At 37.4% G+C, this 26,154-nt stretch overlaps 1 protein-coding gene across 3 annotated transcripts in view; it reads left to right on the top strand.

Moving 5' to 3' along the window:
- cyld.S (CYLD lysine 63 deubiquitinase S homeolog) overlaps positions 1-17,209 on the top strand; it is a 31,187-nt gene extending 13,978 nt beyond the window's left edge. For 2 of the 3 annotated variants that reach the window (XM_041561125.1, XM_041561126.1), the window contains exons 6-19: positions 310-408; positions 905-1,024; positions 2,295-2,351; positions 3,373-3,755; positions 5,074-5,239; positions 6,279-6,420; positions 6,507-6,629; positions 9,178-9,269; positions 9,850-9,916; positions 11,480-11,612; positions 13,485-13,593; positions 14,749-14,867; positions 15,629-15,845; positions 16,727-17,209. In XM_041561125.1, coding sequence (XP_041417059.1) covers positions 310-408; positions 905-1,024; positions 2,295-2,351; positions 3,373-3,755; positions 5,074-5,239; positions 6,279-6,420; positions 6,507-6,629; positions 9,178-9,269; positions 9,850-9,916; positions 11,480-11,612; positions 13,485-13,593; positions 14,749-14,867; positions 15,629-15,845; positions 16,727-16,911 — 2,012 coding nt within the window. In that variant the 3' untranslated portion in view covers positions 16,912-17,209. The remainder of the gene's footprint in view (positions 1-309; positions 409-904; positions 1,025-2,294; positions 2,352-3,372; positions 3,756-5,073; positions 5,240-6,278; positions 6,421-6,506; positions 6,630-9,177; positions 9,270-9,849; positions 9,917-11,479; positions 11,613-13,484; positions 13,594-14,748; positions 14,868-15,628; positions 15,846-16,726) is intronic. The other variant, XM_041561127.1, reaches the window with a different exon arrangement.
- Positions 17,210-26,154: the final 8,945 nt, after the last annotated feature.

Raw genomic sequence — 26,154 nt, 5'->3', positions numbered from 1 at the left:
AAAAAACCCTCTGCATTGTAGGTAATAAACATGGCACTTACTTTACATCAGACATTGCACACTGAACTTGCAGTGAGTAAATAACCCCTATAGCATATTCTTATTTTATAAGTCAGAATGTTTTGTTTGACGGTGTCTGATAAGACATCTGCTTTTATTTACTGTAGTTTTTTTTTTTTTTTTTACTTCAGTTTATTCCAGTTTGTTTTTAATATAAAAGTATACAAATATACTGCTTCTATTAATTGTATTAAGGGATTATATGTAAATTACGGTTGTAATAAACATTTTTGCTTGATGCTGTTGCAGAGTCCATAACCCAGGAGAGGAGACCTCTGAAACTAGCATATATGTCAAGATGTGGCAGTGAAAAAAATTTGTCCAATCATAGCAAACCAAAGGTTACAGGTAAAATGCAAAGTTTAGAGAAATCATTAGTGTACATTTTTATTCTAAATCAAAAAGTGACGCCTATTACATGTGTTAAGTGCAATGCATTATATGCCGTTAATTTTTATGCAGACACCAAAAGAAACATATTAGCATACATATTTGGGTTACATTTAGTATGGCTGGTAGCACTGCCATATGCACAAAACATTAAAACTGCAGAGAATTTTTAATTCCTATTAAGCCTTGAGGAACATATACAGTACATTGCCGTTTTGTACCATGTGCCCCATGCACAGGTCTTTGTGCAAGGACTTGCTGATGCGAGTGCAGCTATGCCTCAGATTTAAGTTCTCAGAAAAAGAGCACAGTTTAAAAGTGGCACATTTATTTCCAAGCTAAGTACTTAAATCCCTAGTAAAATATTTTATATATATAAAATATATTGTCCTCTAATGGCGAATACCTTGTTTTATAGAAGGGCAGTAACGTATATAATATTTAATTTTTCTAGCAGGATCTACCTCGGAGTCAGGAAGCCGGACACGTTCCGAATTTTTTTATACATTAAATGGAAGTTCGGTTGAAACACAGCACCAGCCGAAGTCGAAAAATACTTGGTACATGGATGAAGGTACAGAGTCTTTTTTTTTAATTTTTTTTTTTTTTTAAAGTGGACCTGTCACCTACACATAAAAAGCTGAGTCCTTTGCAAATTAAACATGCATCCCAAATTCTTTTTTTCATTAAAACATCCATACTTGTTATAAAGCTGTTTAAATATTTAAGCTGTAAATCAAATATTAACTGGCTTGCCCCTATGCGGGGCAGTCTTTTACTTTCACTTTCCATTCAGAACTTTCTACATGTCACTGGACTTCTCACATTGCCCCTTCCCTTCTCAAGCTCTATAACTATGTAGGGCATTAGGTCCCCCATTCTGGTGCATACACGATTTTGGGGTGATACACAATTTGTCTTAATAACAGTGTCTACAAAATGGCTCCTGCCAGCAGCTGTGATTGTGTAATTCCAAGACTGAAGGAAACAAAATTTAAAACAAAATTTAAATAATAAATACAGTGTAAGTAAAGTTTATGTTGCTCATTTAACACGATAGAAAAGAATTTGGAATTATTTCTTAGGGTGATATGTCCCCTTTAATTTGCTTTGTAAATAGTCATAATATGATTATTATATATATATATATATATATATATATATATATATATATATATATATATATATATATATATATATATATATATATATATATATATATATAAAATCTATATATCTTATCATCACCCAAGGTAAAAAACTGTAAATCATATAAGAACGGAAATTTCACACAAGCATACTGTTATCAAAAAAAGTTCACTTTATTAATACACACAAAAAACATAATTACTTAAAAAAAAATGCACAAAAAGATCAGTGACACGAGTCCTAAACCCTTTCAATGGCCCAAGTACCTGTGTACCAAGAGAATCATAGATTTACCCACACACACTGATAATCCAGTGTGTCCACTGCCTACCACTTTTAATAACCTCTTTTAATCTTAAACCACAAAATATACTTTGTATTACACAGGTAATGCACAATAGTTCAAAGAACATTAAATCCAAAATGGGGGGGAGCTCAAGACACTGGGAGGCACACATATATGTAACCAGGGCTCTCCCCTTTCACCGACCATCCCCAATGCACATTTAGTCAAATTGGCTTCCTCACAGTCCCTGTGATATGTTCAATTTATTTTATAGATCAAATATAAATTTTGATTTTTTTTAACATGTACATTTTAACTAATGATTAGAGGATACTAATACGTATTTTGTAAATAACTATTTTGCTCAAACTATATCTTCTTTATTTTTTTTTTTTATGTCTTAATTCAGCTCGTGAAAGATCATCTAGGGGAAGTTCTGGTGTTCAGGAGAACAGCCGCAGTGAGAGTAAGTTTTTTTTTTTTTTTTTTTTTTCAAATATAGGCAAAAGCATTTGACTGTGAATCCAGTTGTGAAAGTATTGTTACTGCCCAGTCCTTGCTCTTTAAGCTTGTCGATACTTTAAAGGACAAGTAAAGCGTTATTCACAGGGCTTGACTGCCAGTTCATTGGGAACCCTAGTAAATATAAGTGCCTTAAACCTTAAAGGCCGGAGATTTTACTGTGTTCAACTGTTGCTCCCTGGGATGTTATAGAAGATGGCATTGTGATGCTCAGTGGATTAAAGACCAGTATGTTTTTCAGCGAAAAATAGTGCGGGCCCTGAAGACTAAAGTTAGCAGTTATAGTCCAGTTTGGAATACTGGCATCTCCAGTGATTAACCCTTTCCTTGTTTTTTAAGTGCATTATACTGTATGTAAGTGTAAAGTGCAATAATGTAAATCAACGTAGATCTGTAATGAGGAACAGGGTGCACTGCTATAGTTCCACCCAGCAAAATACTGAAAAAGCAGGCACAACGCTATTCTGTCCCTGAACCTGTAAAGTACAAAAATGTATAAATAGGTCAAAAAATAAATCTAAGACTGATGTGTTTCATGTCTTAACAGGTCACTTATTCATAGCCTATGAGCACACATCATAGTGCACTGCATAGGCATATCTCTATAGTACATTGCAGTGAGGTTATAGTGATGTGCCTACCTCAGTGGTATTCTTCTTTTTAAGTGTACAACTGTAAGCAACAGCTTTCACTTTCACAGTTTTGGTAGTTTTGTGATCTTTATTTTATGGCTCTGCTTTAGGGTTTAATTATGTTTTCTGCTTTTCTTTTGGAAGCACATTAATTTGCAGAGTGTATAGCAATCCCCACACAGTACTTTTCTCACACAATATATTATTAAAACCCCAAACTAAAAGTTCAGCCCTTTCATATTTGTGGTCCCCCCAATTTGTAATATGTTTCGATTTTACTGAACAATACATTTTATAAAATATATATAATATATATTTTTTTCTTTCTGCAAGTTGTTGAAGACTCTGCAAAATCACTAACAGATTCATCCCCTGCTGCGTTTGGACATTGTTCTCCACCTCTGCAACCTTCTGCAAGCAGCTGCTCTCCTGGCGAAAACAGATTCCATTCTTTGCCCTTCAGCCTCTCCAAAATGTCAAGTACCAATGGAACAATGGGTCATACTCCCCTCTCTTTGTCTGTGCAGTCTGTTATTGGAGAGTTGAACAATGCATCCCTTCAGGATAGCCCACCTAGGTTTACCCATTTATCCAACTTACATGGCCTAGAAGTGGGTTCATTGGCTGAAGTTAAAGAGAACCCTCCTTTTTATGGGGTTATCCGCTGGATTGGGCAGCCTGCAGGAGTTAATGAGATGCTAGCGGGACTAGAACTGGTAATTAATATAATTACTGTATTACAAGTTTTTATTCCATTTAGTTGCTTTTTAACATAAAAATAATTAGTAAGTTATAGAAAAATAATGGAATTTTAGTCATACGTTACATGTGTGGTCAGGTGTTCCCAGAGCCAAGTGTAGTTAAAGGAGAAGGAAACCCCCTGGGCACAAAAACCCTCCCCCCTCCCCTGTGTTGCTTCCCCTCCCTCCTCCTCCCTGGCCTACCCCTAACTTGTTACTTACCCCTCTGCGCAGGTCCAGTTCACAGAGTTCACAGACGCCATCTTCTCCCAAGCGATCTTCTTCCTGCTTTGACCGGCATTTTTGGCGCATGCGCAGTAGGAGCATTTCGCCGGTGCGGATCTACTGCGCATGCGCCAAAAGTCTGAAAACTTTGTGACTTTTGGCGCATGCGCAGTAGATCCGTACCGGCGAAATGCTCCTACTGCGCATGCAGTAGGCCAGGGGGGAGGGGAAGCAACACAGGGGAGGGGGGGGTTTTGCGCCCAGGGGGTTTCCTTCTCCTTTAAATGAGCTTGGCTTTTTCTGTAGCTCTTTCTATAGCCGATACATTTAAATAAAATACCTAACCACCCATGAAGTACTACAAACAGAATTTTTTAGTAACTTACGAAAGTAATGTTTTGTAACTAAAACAAACCAACATTTAATTAGAAGCAAGTGTGTAGCGAACAGCATTTGCTTTATAGCTATCATTGGCATTGATGTGTCTCCACTCACTTTGTAGTCAGTTTGTCAGGATAGAAAATCTGGTCTGTCGGTGTCTTTCATAGACAGATGATAATAAATTGAAAATATTCCATTAGTAAGAAGTCAGAGGTTATTTAGCTGCACCTACAATGTTTTATTACAGCTATAAGAGGGATACAGAGGACGCAAACGCTACACATCTCTGCTATTTAAGATTAATTTAGATTAATTTGTTTGGTTCTGTGTTATTTTACCATTCAGACATATGGCCAGTTTGTACCATATCCAATTGGTTTGTTGGATAACCTGAGCATAGGCTCACATATGGATACTTTTGCCTTAATTCACTGGCCTCCAAACCTCTTTCCACAGCTTATCCAGAAGAAGGTACTGGCTATATCTTCCTGCCACTTAAATTCAGAGCCACTTGTTAGTGTTATTTTGACCTTTCGCATGTATGGCCAGACTAACAATATCTAGTTGATTTGTTGGACAACCTAAGCATTTATGTTAACGTTTCCATAATCTTAACAGTTGACAATCAAATTGTCCTCAGTTTGAAAAAAAAATACTCTGATCATGCAATTAGCTTTTTTTTTTCTAGGAGGATGAATGCGCAGGATGCACAGATGGCACTTTCAAGGGGACGAGATATTTCACTTGTGCCCCTAAAAAAGCACTTTTTGTGAAGCTGAAGAGCTGTCGACCAGACTCTAGGTTTGCATCACTCCAGCCAGTCTCCAACCAGATTGAACGATGTAATTCTTTAGGTAATGGCAATATGTTAAATAGCAGATGCAAAGCTTACTAAATTAATGAAGAAAGTATCCTTATATGTGTAGCAGAAAACAAGTAATGAATTTGAAATGCTTTGCCAAAAGCTCTTTAGAAATTTTATAAGCTGTATTGAATCTCTTCAATTATATATTTAGCATGGCAAGTATCTTGTTTGAGAAACTCGATACATGATATTATAATATTATATCCAAAACAATAGTTAGCTTGATTACCTGTTATGCTTATAACTGTATTAACTTACATAGCTCTAGTGGACAATAAGGGATATGGCCTGTCAGACAAGGGACCTACCGTGACATGGCTTGAAGCTTGGCATTAAAATGCTGCAGGACCAGTCTTTTGTGTTTTATATGTATGTGTGTGTGTATGTATGTGTATATGTGTATATATATATGTGTGTATATATATATGTGTGTATATATATATATATATATATATATATATATATATATATATATATATATATATATATATATATAACTTTTCAAGATGGACCAGCACTCCAGTTTGTTCAATCAAACGTGAATATTTATTTGAATAGTCACTCTCGTGCCTACATTTTCTGTTTTCTGTCTTGTCCCAGATTATATCTTGTTTTCTTGCATTTACCAATTTTGTCAAATTTTTTTAGAATACATGTTTGCTCTGTACCACAAAAAAAAATTCTGACCAGTAGATGGTGCCATCACACCGGTACCATGAAAAACAAACATGTGTAAATGCTTTACAATAATGAATGCAGCTGTAACTGCAATTTTGATTCGTCAGAAAAATTGAACATTAAAAAAAAAATGTGTTAATACATAATGGACAATTGTGACACGTGCAAATCAGTGGATGCAATGAATGGAAAAAAATGTAATTCTGGTTTAAAAAAACATGATGAATTGTATCAGAAATTGCACTTTGTACTTTTGTTTGTAAAGGAGCCCTACTGTATGTTGGAAAATGATTGTATCATAGTAGCATCATAGTAAAAAACTTGTTTATGAAATAATTTTTTCATTTAAGCATTTGGGGGATATTTGAGCGAGGTTGTAGAAGGGAACACCCCTCCAAGAACAGAAAAGGAAGGATTAGAAATGATGATAGGGAAGAAGAAAGGGATCCAAGGACATTACAACTCTTGCTATCTTGATTCAACATTATTCTGGTGAGTGGATACTAAAACAATTGTTTCTTAAAAAACCCAAAGAGCAAAAATAGCCTTTAAGCAATTCATATTGTCTGTCCCTACAGCCTTTTCTCATTCAGCTCTGTATTAGACTCGGTCCTTCTAAGACCGAAAGAGAAAACAGATGTGGAGTATTACAGTGAGACTCAAGCACTTTTAAGGACAGAAATCGTGAACCCTCTCAGAATGTAAGTGGTTATATAAATAGCATTTGTTTAAATCTTGTACATTTGTAATACAGATTAATCCAAACTCAAAGTTATTGCTTATTATCCAGGTACACTTGTAATACTGGTAGTGAGGAGTGAACTGGCGAGTTTTTTTTGTTTTGCAAAACTGAAATTTTGGCAATTTATAAATAAAATTTGGGCAAAGTTATAGTACTTTGTGTAAAGAAAAGTAAACAACAGTATGTGGAGGAATACATAGCAATTTGCACCAAATATCACTCTATTGACCTTCAGTTCCCCCAACCATGACTGCTGTCCCCCCCCCCCCCAGCATGCCTGCCCTTAAAGGGGACCTGTCACCTTAAGAAAAAAATCCAAATCCTATATTGTGATGTTTGTCAAGCAAAATAAACTTCACTTACACTATTTGTTATTTTAATTCATAATCACAGCAAGCAGTCAGCAGCCATTTTGTAAACACTGTTATTAAGGAAAACTTTGCATTATCCCAAAATGTTATTCTTGTGGAGGACATGAATGGAGGACCTGATGCACATGCCCATGCACTTGCTACATATTTAGATGGTAAGAAAGGAGGGGGGATGTGGGGAGTGCAGTGACATCTAGGAAGTGCTGAATCAAAAGTGAAAGTAATTGCCAGACCCCACCTCTATGCCTAAGGCATAGAGGAGGGGCAGGTAATAAATGATTGGCAGCTGAGATTTTTTTTAAACACGTTTATAACAGGTATGAATGTTTTAATGAAAAAAAATGTGTGTTTCATGGTCAATTTGAAAAGGACTGTTATTATACAGCTTTTTATGTCTGGGTGACTGGTCCAATTTTAAGTTTGGGGACCACTGCATTAGATTTATCACTCATCATTAAGAGTCTATGGATTCATTGTATGAAATGTGTAGTGTGTGTTCTGCATGGAAATATTTATTTAATGGCAAAGAAAGTTTATTTGTTGGTACTTAATTCCAGCAACAAAGGCGGAAACATTAAAGGGGAGTTTGCCTTTTACAAGACATATTCTTGTAGTTTAACTTATATACCTAGTTAAGTAGCAATTCCCGGCCCTACAGGTCTGAACGCTCTCTCCAAAGTTCGAAATATTGTGGAAAGCTGAAACAGTAGTGCGCATGTCCTTTCTCTTAATGGACATTTGTATATCCGTGTCTCATGTTAAATCGTGTCTGATGTTAGCAGTCAATCAGATCAAGGACATGCAATTGAACATGGAGAGGAAAGGTCATGTGCAACATCATAGGATTGGGCTGCAGCCTCTACAACTTTTAAGAAATCCGCAGCAGGTGGGATAGTTGATTCAGCCAGGATGTCAGCGATCCCATGCACACTGGGGAGAGCAGGAATCTTTGTATCTGATTTAAAAACGATGCACATATTTTAATGACAATACATTGGACACGTTTTATATGAAGAAAATGTTTGCTTAAAGGAGAACTAAACCACCTTAGGTAAAAGAGCCCCACACAGTCTATTATGTAAAAACAGGCCCCCTGTTTGAAAACCTGAGCTTAAAATGCAAAGGAGCGGAGTTCTTAGGCACCATCTTCTGTCCATTTGGATACTCTTAGGGTCTCTTCGGTGACACAGACCCTGCAGGCTCATGCACAGTTGAAGCGGATCCCTGACTAGCTCCAATAGCGTATACCCCTGCAGGGTGAGTATCAGAGCTGAGACACTAAGGGGCAGATTCACTAACTTCGAGTGAAGGATTCGAATGAAAAAAATTCGAATTTCGAAGTATTTTTTGGGTACTTCGACCATCGAATTGGTTAAATTCGTTCGAATTCGAACGAAATCGAACGAATCGAAGTAAAAATCGTTCGACTATTAGACCATTCGATAGTCGAAGTACTTTCCCTTTAAAAAAAACTTCGACCCCCTACTTCGGCAGATAAAACCTACCGAAGTCAATGTTAGCCTATGGGGAAGGTCCCCATAGGTTTGCTAACCTTTTTTTGATCGAAGGATTTTCCTTCGATCGTTGGATTAAAATCGTTCGATTCGAAGGATTTAATCGTTCGATCGAACGAAAAATCCTTCGATCGATCGATCGCAGGATTAGCGCTAAATCCTTCGACTTCGATATTCGAAGTCGAAGGATTTCAATTCGAGGGTCGAATTTCGAAGTATTTTTAACTTCGAAATTCGACCCTTAATGAATCTGCCCCTAAGAGTATCTTAATGGTCTGGAAACTCCTGCTGCACTGTTCTACATTTTTAGCTCAGGGCACTTTTTACGTAATAGACTGTGCGGGGAGGGAGAGATGAGGGGCCCCCTCGTCTCTCCCTCCCTGCACAGTCTATTACGTAAAAAGTGCCCTGAGCTAAAAATGTAGAACTACCGTCCTTCGGCCCGAAGGACGGTAGTTAAGGGGGCTTTTTTACCTAAGGGGATTTAGTTCTCCTTTAACAGTATGTTATGTAAGGGTGTATATTCTGACTACAAATTATATAATGCTTTATCTGACCAGCCTTAATTATTTCATGAGTCCACTAATTTTATTTACATGTGGGTTTATGTTTTTTATTACAGATACGGATATGTTTGTGCAACAAAAATTATGAAATTAAGGAAAATTCTGGAAAAAGTAGAGGCGGCATCAGGATTTACATCTGAGGAGAAAGGTCAGGGACAAATGAAGAGTGAATGAATATTTATAGTGTAGATATCCTGGATTCTGCTGGATATTACTAATTTTAAAGTGTAAATGTCAAAAGACATGTACACGTCATCAAACATGGCTTTGATGGTAACGCTGCCCAAACAGCAGTGCTGCAAGTGACAGGATGGAGGCTAAATTGTAAACAGATAAAATTTATGGACCTGGTAGCAAGAAGTTTCTTTGTGGTTCAGTAAACAACTTTTAGTGCTGTTGGCCAAAATCCTAGTTAAAGTTTCACATCTGACTTGAAATACAGTATGTACTTGCATGTACCTACTATTTTGGTACTCAGAAGTGAAACTGCTGAAATGGAGTTGCCCTTTAAGGCAAAGAGTTGAGGAAAAAAAACTAAACCATATTGCTGTAAAAACGGAGTCAAGGCTGACAATCAGGCTCATTGTTTCTATGTACTGAAATAGCATATTATAAGTAGTTGGTTGACCCGTGTGTTTATTCCAGTCATTCACAGGGCAATTCTTCCAACACATGCAGCCCTTCTAGAAATACCTTACTAAAACCTTTACTTTATAATCTCGCTACAGATCCAGAAGAATTTTTGAACATTTTGTTTCATCACATACTGAGGGTGGATCCACTGCTGAAAATAAGGTACAATTTTACAAATTTCTGTTCTAAAGCTGTTAGCAGAAACATTGAAGCACTAACCTCTGCCTACAATGGGAGGAGCCACAAGGCACTTCAGCCACTCCCACCCAAGAATATGGACCCAAAATTCTTTGTGACTGACATTGGTGCTGGGCTTCTTGGGAGTACACCCTTAAAGGAACAGTAACGTCAAAAAATAAAGGTGTTTTAAAGTAATGAAAATATAATGCAGTGTTGCCCTGCACTGGTAAAACTGCTGTGTTTGCTTAAGAAACACTACTATTGTTTATATAAATAAGCCGCTGTGTAGCAATGGGGGTAGCCATTCAAAGGAGAAAAGGCTCAGCTTACACAGCAGATACCAAATAAGCTCTGTAGAACATAATGGTGTTATCTGTTATCCATTAGTTAACCTGTGCCATATAGCTGTTTTTCACTTTTTCTCCACAGCAGCTTGTTTATATGAACTACAGTAGCGTTTCTGAAGCAGACACATCAGTTTTACCAGTGCAGGGCAACAGTACATGATATTTTCATTACTTTTTAAAACGCTTACATTTTTTGGTGTTACTGTTCCTTTAAGAATGAATTTGAATCTGAAATTTTGAGGCTCATGCGCTTTAACTCACCTGTACAGGTAGCCATGATCAAAACAACTAGTGGGCCCAAGCCCTAAACTCTATTCACAATTACAGCATACTGTTCGTTCCGTTTTTGACTTGCCCTTGTTTTGGTGATAAAATTCTGGTGTAATAAATATGGCCCCATAATCCAGTTAAGCACCATGTATAATTGTATGAAAACACTATAGTTGTTGGGCATTAGTTGTCTTCTTCTTCTGCCTTTAGAATAATTCTCTGAGTCTGCATGGTATTTGCTGTCATGTTGATTTCTCTTGTTTATGTGAAAATAAAATAAAATATTGTAAACATAAACGAGGAATATTGTGAATATGCTAGGTACAAATGCAGATAAATTGAGAATTAAGGGCCTATTTATTATGCTGTGTAAAATGAAATTTGCCTGGAAAACAGTGTAAAAAGCTGTGTAAAAAAAAAAAAAAAGGTTATTTTTTTTTTTTTACATCATGCGAATGCCAGATTTGCCACCATTATTTTACACTGTGTCAGGCCTTTGGAAGTAAGTTCCGACAGTAAGTAGCTCAAAGAAAACCACGTAACAACTACTCTATTTTTAAGCCGTTTGGTACATGATGATGCCTGGCGATGTGTGGCGAATTATTTCACCGTTTGTTATACCACATAATAAATCTGCCCCTTAATGTTGTGTGCATACTGTAAAGTATTCTTTCAAAAGTTATTTTGTAAGGAAAGGCAGCCCATTTATGTAAAGTTATGTTTTCCCTTAATAAACTCAATTATTGTGCAGACTTTGAACTTCTTATTGAACCAGTATAGTTTCACTGACCCATACTATGTGTTTAGGTGCTTATGACCTAAGTACCTGTAAATAAAAAGTCCTTTGCTTTGTACATTTTTCTCTGATATTTGTTTTGTTGAGTCTAAATCATCCCCATCAGGAATTGCTTTATTTTAAACTTTCTAGGTCAGCAGGTCAGAAGGTACAAGACTGCTACTTCTACCAGATTTTCATGGACAAGAATGAAAATATTGGGGTCCCCACTATCCAACAGCTTTTAGAGTGGTCCTTTATCAACAGCAGTTTGAAGTTTGCAGAGGTTGGTAACATTGAAACCAGTTAGAGGAAATGATGGGTTAATACTTTTTTGCACTGTGACTTGTAAATCCTAAACTAAGCAAGGAGGGAGTTGGTCTAATGTTAGGCCACAAAGGAGGCTGTTAACTCTCTACAAGAGGCTCACTTTATATGAAAATGCTTAGGGGCCGATTCACAAAGGGTCGAATATCGAGGGTTAATTAACCCTCAATATTCGACTGGGAATTCAAATCCTTCGAATATCGAAGTCGAAGGATTTTAGCGCAAATAGTGCGATCGAACGATCAAAGGATTATTCCTTCAGTCGAACGATAAAATCATTCGATTCGAAGGATTTAAATCCAATGATCGAAGGAATATCCTTCGATCAAAAAAACGTAGGCAAGGCTATGGGGACCTTCCCCATAGGCTAACATTGAGTTCGGTAGCTTTTAGATGGCGAACTAGGGGGTCGAAGTTTTTTCTTAAAGAGACAGTATTTCGACTATCGAATGGTCGAACGATTTTTAGTACGAATCCTTCGATTCGAAGTCGTAGTCGAAGGTCGAAGTAGCCCAAAAAACACTTCGAAATTCGAAGTTTTTTTACTTCGAATCGGCCCCTAAGTGTTTTTTTATTATCCAATTAAATAAATAAAATCACAGAGAGACTTGATAACCCTGTTAATTGGGAGGAATGAGAGGAATCATCCTCTTCATGCTGTCCCCATATTCTGGCTGGGCACCCTCATCCAGCTTTGAATTTTGCATTAATAAATGAATAATTCTTAGGGACACCTATTCACTCACTAGACACACTCCTTGTTGGTATTGTTGTTGGTTGCATCCTGCAGAATGACCTCATTAAACAGCTCTCTGGAATTCAACCACATCTTCTAGGAGAGGCTATGCTGTCCATTTTCACAACAGCAATTTGTTTGGTATAACTTGTAGTCCAAATGCCCTTTTCACTCTAAAGCAATATTTTTGATGGTCTCCTAAATAACGTTTTTGGTTAAAATGTGGTAAAGAAGTGTTTGCTGTTGTCCTGTGGTACCCTTGTTAAAATTGGGGTATATTGTTCAATGGAGTGGTGGTTATCCTCTATTTCTTTTCTTTTAATTTGGGCACACTTTTCAATACAAAAAGTGGTGCATAGAAAGCATTAATTATCACTCTCAACTGCCATGTTCAATAAATCTGGTTAGATAGAATTTCTTCTGTGCTTCTGTCCTGTCTTCTGTTGGTCTTCAGGATGCTCAGTGAATTTGCCATGATTATTGTGATTAAGTCTATCAGTCTTGTTGCTGGTCTTAATTCTCCTTCAACTTTTACAAGCATGAGCATCTTTTCCAATAAACTAGGCATGCTCATATGTCCACTTTGTGTCATTTGTGCTTGAAGTGAAACACTTTATTTGTTATCCGTTTGTTTCTGTCCACTGCAGATCTCCTGCAAAAGCACATTAGTGCTTATATTGCACATATGAAAGGACTTTTTTTTTTTCAATTTGCCATATTTTTTATGGCATAGTCTCTCATTTTGTGGCATGTTTAATCCATAATTCTTCCAACAAAATAAAAATGGGGCTACCCTGGTACCTTCCTTCCAGTATACGATAGACCAAAAAATTAGTGATTCCACTTGTATGCAAAAAAAATGTTTATTGGTCAAATTCTCACGTGACACCTTATCTATACCACACAACGTTTCGGGGAGATGTGTAACAAAATCCCTTCCTGAGGAAGGCAGTTGGTGTCACGTTAGACTTTCACCAATTAACACACACTATTAGTGGAATCACTAATTTTTTTAAATCCATAATTCTGTCATTTAAATAGGCACTGGGGTGTGTTGGAATATTATTCTCAGAAATCCATTCTTCTGTTTTCTAGGCTCCCTCTTGTTTAATTATCCAAATGCCACGGTTTGGCAAAGACTTCAAAATGTTCAACAAAATATTCCCTTCCTTGGATTTAAATATCACAGATTTACTGGAAGACAGTAAGTACGAATGAGCTAAAATCTTGTGTTTTGCTGTTTTGACAGATCACATTAAAAGCAGAAAATGAAGCATAAAATGAGTTATTTTAAAGAAACTGTTCATATATATCACTGTTCAAATAAAAACTGGCTAAATAGTCTGTACAAAATAAAAAAAATGTTTCTAATATAGTTACCCAAAAATGTAATCTATATAGGCTGGAGTGACTGAATGCCAAACAGAACACAAAAGCAAACAATTATGACCCATGTGGCCCCCCTCAATTCACCGATTGGTTACTGCCTTCTGTGGAAACCTAGAAAGCTGCAAAACAGGAAGTAGTGTTATGTTAGACATTGGGTCACTCCAGTCTTTATAGATAACATGTTCGAACTATATTAAAAACATTTTTTATTTTCCACAGTCTATCCATTTACCTAGTTTTTATTTTATACTGAACAATTCCTTTAAGCTAATACTGACACATTCCTGCAATTTGTAGGAATGTGGCCAATGTCATTGGTAATGGAGGACTGCACTATGCTTAAAACTTCACTTCAGCTTCTATACTGATTACATTTTCAGCTTTTACTCAATAATATCACAAGAAATTCAAACTTCCATAAGTATTGGCACACCTATCGTTTTGTTCAATGTGATCTCCTCTGGGAAAACTGATGTACAAAAACCAGAATCAATTACTTTACTTCATATATTACTGTAGGATTATTAAAGAAACAATTCCAAAAAAGACTTAAAAGTGCCATAAAGCCAGCATATAAACCACTGCAAGAAGCAAGCTCAGTAATGAACCATTTTATACGTATTTGCTTACAAGGCATGCAATAGCCCTGCAGTGTAAACTGAACTGCAGAATAGGTTGTCATGAATGTTTAATAGGAAAAGTTGATTCCAAGTAGAGGACAGTAGCTAGAGCTCATTCATTCTGTATATGTTTATAATGCCTCCTTTGCAGGAGCTGCCTGATATTGATTAAAATATACTGTATACAGTTTCATTGAAAGCCTATAATCTACTATCGACCAAAAATGCCTTGATGGACAAAGAGTTGACTTCTCTCTGAATTTAATGTAATATTTGTTTTTACTTGTTTTCTATGGTTGTAGGTTTGTCATAGATTAATACTTTTTTCTTTTTTCTAAATGTTCTTCCAGCTCCCCGTCAATGCCGCATCTGTGGAGGCCTTGCTATGTATGAATGCAGAGATTGCTACGATGAGCCAGACATTACTGCAGGAAAAATCAAACAGTTTTGCAAAATTTGCAACACCCAGGTATATATCCTGCAATAATGAAGCAAATTGAAAAAAATATAAAATGTATAAACTTGGACCAAACTGGCCTTGGTGAAACATTTATATTTTTGTTGCTTGGGTATGAACATATCATTCACTTCACAAGTAGCATAATGATGAAAGAATCAAAAGACCGTTCTCACCTAAAAAAAGCCTGTACCAATGAATGTGGTTTATTTGTAAAGAGAATTTTTTGTAGTTTTTATTTCACCCTTGCATAAATGGCCCTAAATGTCTGTTTTTGCCAACATATTCTGTGTTTGTAGCTCTCGGTTTTACAAGACCAACAGTTTTATACAAGAGGCTTAATGCATTGGCAAAAATATTGAGCAAACCCTCTGATTCCTTTGATCGTAATTGTTTTCCCTCATTGTGCACCACATCCACCAGGCCAGTGCCTTTCTGCAACTGCCCGATGACAGATCATGCTGGGGAGACTAGTGGGAGCTTTATGTTGGTGGACATTTACAGTATGTGCCTGTTTAGCTGCTGTTGGTAAGGGAAACCTAGTTGAGCCACATGACTGCTCGAAATAAATACATTTCTTGAGGACTGAAGGCTGAGGGGATGACGTCATAGAGGGACAGATTTATTAAGGCTCAAATTCATCCTAAATTGTCATTAATGGAGTCCTGTTAAAATATGCTTATCACTGATGCTTAACCTCCCAAATCCCAATATAAGCAAAGCTCTGTGCACAAAATAATACTTTGGCTGTGTTTGATTCTTTATCTACTTAGGTTCATCTCCATCCTAAAAGACAGCATCATAAATTCAACCCCGTGTCCCTTCCTAAAGAACTCCCAGACTGGGACTGGAGACATGGCTGTATACCTTACCAGAAGATGGACTTGTTTGCTGTATTATGCATCGAGACTAGTCACTATGTGGCATTTGTTAAGTACGGCAGGGATGATTCTTCTTGGGTTTTCTTTGACAGCATGGCTGATAGGGATGGTACGTATGCTGCTACTTCCATTTATACTAGTGATTTGCTACTACCATGTATTTGGGATTTAAATATATTGAGCTAAACTTTACTGGTATTGAAGTTATACACCTCCGTCAATAGAATTGTGTTAACTGCTGTATGCAATCTTTTTCATGGAACTAATATGAACACACAGATATACATATCTAATCCTAGTCCTCATCCACTATATTTTACATAAATTGTTATATTTTAAAAATACAGTTGTTTGCTTTTTTGTAAACAATTAGAGGCCTAAAAGTACAAATATGTAAACAATGGGTTTGCAATACTGAGTGATACATCACTTCTTATAGAGATAAGCTATATGCCATTGATATTTTTATATTATATTTTTATATCATTGATATATGCCATTTGATGCCATTGATATTTTTGTGTGAAATGAAGGAGCTGCAGATACGCGAATAACAGAAAACTAACTGCACCAAAGAACTTAGACTGCGTTATGTATAAATGTGGACCAATTATGTCACCTACAACATAACTGATGTGGAAAATTATAAGGTCAGATAAAGAAGTATTTAGAGGTGATAGGCATCCTGAGAGACATAAAAATTATTTGAAGGGCCACATCTGCAAGGGTAGCGTCCAGTTGGACTTATTTCCTCTACCCAAAAATATTTAATGATTTATATTAATCTTCATTTTTACTTTCCTTTATTTACTGTTATAATCCGTATGCTGTAGAGAATACAGTATAATTCAGATTTGCAGCCTTTATTAACCTTATCATAACCATCTATAGCATTGATATTTGTACCACTCAGACTGAAATGCAATGGCTTTTAGTTATTTCAGGGTATTTTAAAGACTAACTACAGTGCTGTTTTATTCTTGTCTGTAGGTGGTCAGAATGGGTTTAACATCCCACAAGTCACTCCATGTCCAGAGGTTGGAGAATACCTGAAAATGTCCCTTGAAGAACTTCACGCCTTAGATTCACGAAACATACAGGGCTGTGCAAGGCGACTCCTATGTGATGCATATATGTGCATGTACCAGAGCCCCACTATGAGTTTATACAAGTAAACAGACTTTTTGCTTAAGACGCAAACACATACTGAAATGGTTGTTTGTACTGTAAACCCCTTTTTCTGTCAGCGTTACTCGCCAGGGCAAGCTATTTTAACACACTAAATGTGTTCCTGTTAGCAACTTGCTATTAGGCTGGTGTTTTCCTATATTAATACGACCTTTTTTTTGCACTTCCAGAGAGGGATTTTTTTTTTTAAACTCAGAATGTATCAGACAGGGAACTAAATGAGGATTAAAGCTTTAAGTTATATGATGAACAAAAAAAAATATTAAACAGCACAAATTGAAAGCACTATTTTTTGTTTACAGCATTTATTTGCAAATGTAATGCAGGCTGTTTCCTGTTCCACAGTTGTTCAAGTATTATCTTGGTTTCCATGGCTTGTTGCATGTTTGCCTCATGGCTGAGAAATGTAGCACAATAACTCCTATAACCAACAAATAACTTTGTGGTTTCGCTAATGTAGAAATTAACAGCAGCAAAACAACATTAGTACCTGCTAGGAAAACAGATGTTTTTCTACAAAACGTTCTCCTGTTTTACCCGTCATTCTTGATGATGCTATACAATTTAAATGAAAACATGTCACCATTTCATTTGATCTTGCTTCAGTCTGGTAACTTCCCAAACTTCCCAAAATTGTATTTAGCTATTTAATAGTGAAAAATAGGTTAAATGAAATTTGCAACTTTGTCAACAAAGGTATTTTGACGAAAAAAAAAACATTTTAAAAGTATGTAACGTATTTAGAGGTGATTTTTTTCCCAGTGTGTTATAAGACATGAAGCATATACCCCCAGCTTATCCTTTTAAAGGAATTCTTCAGTATAAATAAAACTGGGTGACTTGAGGGGGGGGGGGTACATTGGCCATAATTGTTTGCTTTTGAATCTGAGCTGCATGCTCAGGATCAATTGCAAAGTCACTGTTTTGTCCCATGTGTCCCCCCTTCAAGTCGCTGACTAACTCAGAGTTAGAGAGCTGAAAAGCAGGAAGTAGTGTTCTGGCTATTATGTTCGACATCCAGGCACTCGAGCCTTTATAGATTAAATTTTTGGCCAACTTTATTTGAAACATTTTTCATTTTGCACAGTTGTTTAATCAATTTTTATTTTTACACTGAACTGTTCCTTTAAGTATACGTAGAGACTGACTAAAAGGCCTGCACTGATTTTTTTTTTTTTTAATTTAAAGGACCAGTAACCTTAATGAGTGAAGATGATTTACGTTTACGTGTATCTGATTATCCAGCACCTACAAATAACCTATTTCTAGGCAATGGTTTTTAGTCTGTAGTCCCATCATGAGCCATAAATGGCATTCGGCTCCTGTTTGTCTTCCTGTGTAAGGACAAACCCCATTGTATTTTATAGAGCTTATCTGTTTTCTGCTGTGTAAACAAGTGCCTTTTTGTCCTATTCGGTTTGATTCACTGTCTTCATGGCTACGCACCCATATAAATAGTTTCTGAAGCAAACACGCATTTTTCACCATTGCAGGAAATAGCCCAGTTGAAATGCATATAAAAACCCTTTTGATTTTTTTGGTATTGTTGTTTCTTGCTCTAAATAAAAATCTATAAAATACTGCTTGATTTACTTAGAGCAGTAATAGTATTTGGCTGTAATTTGAAGTGTACTGCAATGTAGACAAAGGAGAGTAATCTGTGGTTCATAAGGTGACCAGTTATAAGCCTGTTCAGGTAATAAAATAAACCTAAGAAATATGTTTTTGTGGGGTTTGAAGAAATTGCTGAATTGAGGGCTCCTGACTAGAGTTTTTTTTCTTTTTACATTGTGCTAACTTTAGGTAGGTTTTCAGCTGATGCATGATGTGTTCATTTTGAGTGAGATAATGTTGTGCATTTTCATTCTTTCTTCAAAGAAAGTTATTCAGCCTAATCCTTTCAATTTCTTGCAATGAAAATCTACACTGTTTATTTCAGAGAACCTTATGTACATGTTTAATGAATTGAAATATATGGGAAAAAGGTCTCTCTTTTCAAAGCACTTATTTATGTATATACTTAAACTCATTAAAATGACATGCTGCTGTTCATTTGGGCTTACTTATATAAATGGGAGTAACTGAGGTTAAATTATATTTTGATTCTTGACTGGTCTTATTAATGTCCTTTTAAGTACCTTGCTTTACCACTGCAGTAATTTGAGCATTATCCCCTACAGCTCTCTCATAACACATTGTATGGATAAATAAAACTGTGGTCAGTGGCAGGGGTGGACCGATATTGCTGCAAGTTTTTGTGATGTTTTTCTCCTTACAAGATTACAATAAATGCTGACCAAACAGAAAGGGTCTCCTAAGCACAATTTGTTGCCTTTTCATTAGTTTTTTCAGGGTGCAGTGCTTGCAGAGATGGCTCTTAGAGCAAAAAAAAAAACCTTTTTTTATCCCATATTTCTTAGGGCATTGAGAGTTTAAAATAAAGTATACAGTATACCCTCGGACTGGCCAGCATTTAATCAGGGGCTATTTGCACAGACCGAATAGCGGCTCAATACCGGTACAGCATTTTACATCGATTATTGTTCACATCAGTCACATTACTATCTTAGGCCATTGCAGCACTAGCAAATATCAACCTCATAGGTTATTACTTTAATTTATAACTTGGGCTACTGGAATCATTCTACCAGCAAGAATTATAGAATAAACTGGGGTCCAAGGGGCCTGCTCCAAAAAGCTTAACAATCTAAAATCACTCAACCACTGCATAACCACTAGAGCACTGCATAACCATTGCCCCCTGAATGAAACACTGCACCTCTTCTACACTATCATATTTATCAAGGTTTGCGTTTGATTTTGAAAAATGTTCAATTCTTTTCCCCTTGAACACTAGCTTATTTAAAAAAAAATATGTCAGAATATTCCAGTGTTTTGTTAGTTTTTTTTTTTTTGCAGTAAAGTCATACTTCAGCAAGAATCACATTGTTCCATTCATTTTCAATGAAGCTAAAAAAAAATTATAAATATATAAAAAATATTTTAATAAACTGTGAAAATAAAGTTGTTAGTGACCATTTCCATTGGCTTCCATTGAACCTCAACAGCTTTTACTTTTTTCTGGCTTTTTTTTTTTTTTAAATACCGACTATTAGGGATTTTGAGGAATATTCTTAACTCCGGTTTTGATAAATAGGTGTTAAAATGGCAGTCAGTCTACTATGCCTATTGACAGAACCCCGTGTGGAAACCCTGCAATTACTGGCAAGTTCAGGGTGGAAGTAGGACATCAATAAGCGCAACATGTAAGTCTAGCCACCACGTTTGCAGCTAATTTTGTAAATTACTACTAAGTGCTACTTGCAGCAGAAATAGCTGCCATTTTCCACAGTTGAGGGAAGAATTGGGTTGCAGTTGTGTAATTTCTGACTATTTATATGCTGCGAATATAATGTTGCATTTTGAGAGCCCAATGCCCCCTCTCATGAGTAAGTTCACTGTATCGTGTACCAGAGTAGACTAAATTCCACAATGCTTTTGCATAGATACCCGATTAATGTGCAGATTTTGGTGCTGGAGCCACTACACTTCCATAATCTTAAATCTGCATGCACATTTATTCTGCTACAGGCTGCACTATTCACTTTTCAGTCCTTTGTTTCCATAAACCAACCTGTGTATCCTGTGTGGGACTGAGATATTTCCAAGTTATAGTTGTCAGCACTCACCAACGTTTGGTTTCAATGATTGCAGGTGCCCGTGTCTCATGGTCCACTCTCCACTTCAATTATATGAATCCAATGTATGACACAGCACTGCCATGTAGAGATTATTTTTAAATAAAAAGCTTTTATTAGAACATTTGGCTTCTGATCCAGAACATGCAACGTTTCTGGCCTAATCTCAGCCCTCTATCAAGCTTGACGTATGTTCCGGATCAGAAGCCAAATGTTCTAATAAAGGCTTTTTCTACAGATACACATTATATTCGGGGGAAGACCAAGCTGACCAGGTGCTCTAGGCAGACTGAATGGCCACCTTGCTCCTCTGTCCCCCACATGCGTGCATGGGGGGGGCGGCGTTGAGAAGAAGGGAGAGCAGAGTAGAGGGAGCAAGCAAACCCGTATTGGGGTAGGCAGAAGACTCTTCAAAGGTACCTGCCCCATGCCCCCCCCCCACTTTGTTGCATCCCCGACAAGTGCATCTTCTGCCTACCACTAGTTCCGGCCCTGATTCTGGGCTTGAACATATTTGCATGTGCGTTTATATTAAAGCTTGGAAAAATACAAACCTACCCTTCCTCTAGATCAGCTAAAATGTAGGCAAGTTTCGCTTTGGTGGGAAAAAAAAGCCTAAACTTGATAGATGTGTCATTTACCAATGTCTCCTATGTCACAGTATAACACAATCAAACAACAACAACAACGAATCCTCTTTCTATAATTAATTGTGAGCAAAACTACTGCAGTTTAATAAACTTTGAATGTTATACTTTGTTGCCACCTACTGGTAATGATTTAGGATTACAGGCTGTCTTTTTTTAAGAGATGCAAATAAAGGACTATTAACCATGCCTAGATACTGAAATTTGTATGAAAATAAAATTTCAGTTACACATAAAAACATAATATGAATGTTCATAGCTTGACAAATAAGATTTGTGGTAACCCCGTGTGGAGATGTTTGGGGTGGTAAACAACCATTTTAAGGGGTAGTTCACCATAACATCATCCAACTTTTGGAATAATGTAGGCAGTGATATTCTGAGACTTTTTGAGGCTTGTTCAACATAATAGCAGTGTGGAGTTCAATTAGTGTGGACATTCATTCTGTCGGGGGGGAAAAATTTGTCAATTACGGCCCTTATTTAACATGCTGGTTATAGTGCATTTGTTTCTGAAAATCTGAATACATTGGAGCATTCCAGAAATTGTTCAGAAGAACAGTGTATTTTGATTAGAAAAATGATAGGACAGGAGAAAACATACAAAGAAGTGCAGAAAATGATAGGCTTCTCAGATAAAATGATCTCAAATGCTTTAAAATGGCAGCCAAAACCTGAAAAATATTGAAGAAAAAGGAAACGCATTCAGATGGATAGAAGAATAGCGAAAATGCCAAAGATCAGCTCCAGGGAGATCAAAGAAGGTCTAAAGTTACCTGTGAGTACTGTTACAATTAGAAGTTGCCTATGTGAAGCCAAGCTATCGGTAAGAAGCAAAGTTCCATTATTTCATGTTTGAAGAGGTTACAATTTGCCAAAGAACTCCTCATTGGGACAAATTCACGAAGCATTTTCGTTACTGCGCAAATTCACTAACGAACGCTGGCGTAGATTCGCTAGTGTTACTTCGCACCCTTACGCCTGGCGAATTTTCGCTACGGACTACGCAAATTCACTAACGCGCGCAGTGTACTGAACACTACCTTTTACGCTAGACTTCCTTCGCCACCTCAGACCAGGCGAAGCACAATAGAGTAGATAGGGATTGCTTAAAAAAAAGTCAAAAATTTTTCTAAGTCCCAAAAAACGCTGGCGTGTTTTCTACATTATGGGTGATAGGCTGAAAAAGATCGAAAATTTTTTTGTGGCTCCCCTCCTTCCCCCCTACATTTCCTGACTCATGGCAACTGACCTATACAGTGGGCACATGTGTAGGGCAAAATAAAAATTTTATTTGATGTTTTGAAGGTTTTCCAGGCATTTGTAGTGAATTTGGCGCCGTATGCAAATTAACCATCGGTAGCGTAACTTCGCTTAGCGAATCAACGCTAGCGCAACTTCGCAACCTTACGCTACCCCTGAGCGCAACTTCGGATTTTAGTGAATTTGCAAAGCGCTGGCGAAACTACGCGTGGCGAAGTGCGGCGAAGTTACGCCTGGCAGGAATCATGGATCAGTTTCAAAACATTAAAATACTTTGAGGTCATGTTGCCTTATGCCAAAGAGGAAATTACTTTGAAATGGGTTACAACAAGACAACAACCCCAAACACACCAGTAAATGAGCAACATCTTGGTTCCAGACCAACAAGATTGATGTTCTTGAGTGACCAGCCCAATCCTCAGACCTTAAGCCAATGGTAAACTTGTGGAGTGACATCAAAAATGCTGTTTCTGTGGGGGACCCCCTCCCCCCACCCCATTGCTGTGGGAGAAGATTTCCGTCTTTGATCGGCATAGTCTTTGTGGACCAAAGCACTTTTCTCCAAGTTTGTTTTGGTGGCCGACCAAATGGCGGATATGTGGGCCACATGATCATCAGCTGCTGGAACATCCAATGAGAGGAAGTCTTGAGGGAAGGCTTGAGGATAGCGAATTCCGCCAAGGTGAGTAGATCGGACCAATCGTCCTGGCAGAGAGATACGTGAGGAACTCCAGTGCTTGATTTACTTTCTCAGCTGCCCCATAGGATTGACGGTGGTAGGCAGAGGAGAACTGAAGAGCGATGCCCAGATCTTTACGCCGGGAATGCCAGAACTTGGACATAAACTGGAAACCCCTGTCAGAAACACTCTCCACTGGGAAGCCATGTAGTCGGAAAATGTATTGTATAAATAACAGAGTGTTCTTTAGCAGTAGGCAGTTTCCGTAGGGGAATGAAGTGTGCTATCTTACTGAAGCAGTCAATAACTACCCATATAATGTAAAAAATAGGAGGTGTGGAAGCACTCTAAAGGCTAAGTAATAGTATATCTAAGTATAATGGAATTGCTAGTTTTAATGCACATTCCCTAGTCCCCTGTCTCAAAAGTTTATAAAACAGGGATTTTTAGTTACAAAGTTATGATCATAAAGTTGAAAAGCCACCATACAACGTCAAGGTAAACCCCAGGGAAGGTAGACCAGGGAATGTGCATTAAAACTAGCACTTCCACAATTCCACATACTGGCGGGGGAGGATAGATCCTTTACACTGAAACCAAGGTTCAACAGACACTGATTACACAGAATGCTACTATGCAGTAAGACTTTTTATACTATGGCCGAAAGGCAAATAAGTTAGGGACCGCCATATGGGGTTTAGCTTGACGTGGTATGGTGGCTTTTCAACTTTATGATCATAACTTTGTCACTAAAAACCCGTTTGAGACGGGGGACCAGGGAATGTGCATTAAAACTAGCACTTTTATACCATTATACTTAAATATACTATTACTTAGCCTTTAGAGTGCTTCCACACCTCCTATTTTGTACATTATAACTACCCATATAACTCTATTTCCATTGGAAGGCGGCACTTCAACAATAAAGTCCATGGCCAAATGACTCAAAGGACCGTAAGCAATGAGTAGAGGTTGTAACAGACTGCAAGGATGTGAGTGACTGGATTTAGAAGAGGCACAAACAGCACAAGCCACTACAAAATCTTTAACATCTTTTAGTGTTGGCCACCAGATGAGCCAACTTACTAGCTCCAAAGTTTTTTTAGTACTGGCATGTCCAGCCTGCTTGGAACAGTGACTTTGCTGGAGAAGGGGAATTGTCGGTAATAATTCAAGAATCCGACAAATCTTTGCATGGCCTTGGTATTTGTGGGGAGAGGCCAGTCCTGGATTGCTGTGACTTTAGAAGTGTCCATCTCGAATCCCTCTTAAGAAATAATGTAGCCAAGAAAGGAAATTTTGGATAACTCAAACACACGTCTCCAACTTGGCAAAAAATAAGTTTTCCCTCAGACAAGGCAGCCATTCAAGGACAGGATACACAATAGATATCAGATAAATTCTGAATAATCTGATTGTATACTACAGAGCTTATCTGTTATCTGCTGTGTATCTTGTGCCTTTTTTCCTTTTTCAGTGTTGAATGGCAGTCCCCATGGCTACACAGCAACTTGTTTATACAAACAATAGTAGAGTTTCTGAAGCAAACACACCAGTTTTACCAGTGCAGAGCAACACTACATTATATATTCATTACTTATAAAACTAGCATTATTTGGTGTTACTGTTTCTTTAATTCTCTTTCTATTGAGATCCTCTCGTATTCATATTCCTATCTCTGATTCAAATCACTGCCTGATTGCTAGGGTAATTTGGACCCTAGGAACTTCGTAGCTGCTAAAATTGCAAACTGGAGAGCTGCTGAACAAATATCTAAATAATTTCTATATTCTCTTAGTACTTTCCTCTTTGTTGCAATGTTTTTTAAAGGGTATTTTCTTATTGCCTACTGTGATTCACAAATTTAAAAAACCCTTGTTCCTTATTGTGTGAAATGCTGTTGGTAACCCTGCACACATCACTGCTTTTAGGTTGCACCCACATATGTACAGAGTTGATCCTGAAACTGGTCCATTTTTCCTCTGGCGGTCAGGAAGAAATTCTCCCAACCCCTCTGAGCCAAATTGGAGAGGCTTCAGAAAATAAATGTTTGGGCGCAGCATTAATCTTATCAATGTCTTTTATAGACTTAATGTATAAAATATTACAAAGATGGGTTTATCGCTTATTGTTTCACTTCACATGTAGTCAGATCTGTCATTTAGTGTTTGGGGGCACTGCAACCTACCGACCCCCTGCCTCCCCACCTGAGTGAACAGAGTGCTTGCAGAGGAAGATGACCCAGCAGTTCCCTTTCCTCTATAGTTACACCACTGGCTTTAATACATCATTATTCCATGACCACTTTGCTTAGATGTTGATTTATATTTTTTTATTATAAAGGGGGGGGGGCACCTGGATCTGAACCAGAGACCTCATGATCTGCAGTCAAATTCTCTACCACTGAGCTATACCCCCTTACAGCTAAAACACACAGTGCTGTCCCACCTATACCTATGGGGTCCCCCACAATTACAGGGTCTGCTTCCTCTATAGTTTAACACCTGTTGCGATGGGAATAGTAAAGATTAAAACTTGATTATTTTCTCATCAACAAAATGCATCTCTAAACATCAGGTAGTTTTAGAATTATAGGTTATATTGAATACTGTATTTAATAAATATTAATTTAGTAAAGGAAAGAGAAGGGGGCCCCTGATTTGAACTGGGACCTCTGTGGTCATACAGATCATACAGTATCTAATTATGACTCCGTTTGGCTGTATGTGGGACAGAAATATTTGCATAGTCTGCAATGCCCCAATACTGCTGGAACCGTAAGAACCGCTGGCTAGGCCCAGTATTGTAAAATATAAGGATTATTTCTGTATTTAAAAACACTCAATAGAATCCTGTACAGGACCAGTTGAGCAGAGCTGTTCCCCGATTAGACCATTGACCCGCAAGGCTCCTTGACTGCCCCTTCCGCCTGCCCCTACCTGC

Source organism: Xenopus laevis, chromosome 4S, assembly GCF_017654675.1.
Source record: "Xenopus laevis strain J_2021 chromosome 4S, Xenopus_laevis_v10.1, whole genome shotgun sequence".
NCBI classification, from domain to species: Eukaryota; Metazoa; Chordata; class Amphibia; order Anura; family Pipidae; genus Xenopus; species Xenopus laevis.
The sequence above is the reverse complement of the archived record's forward strand: the minus strand, read 5'-3'. Positions and strand labels throughout refer to the sequence as shown.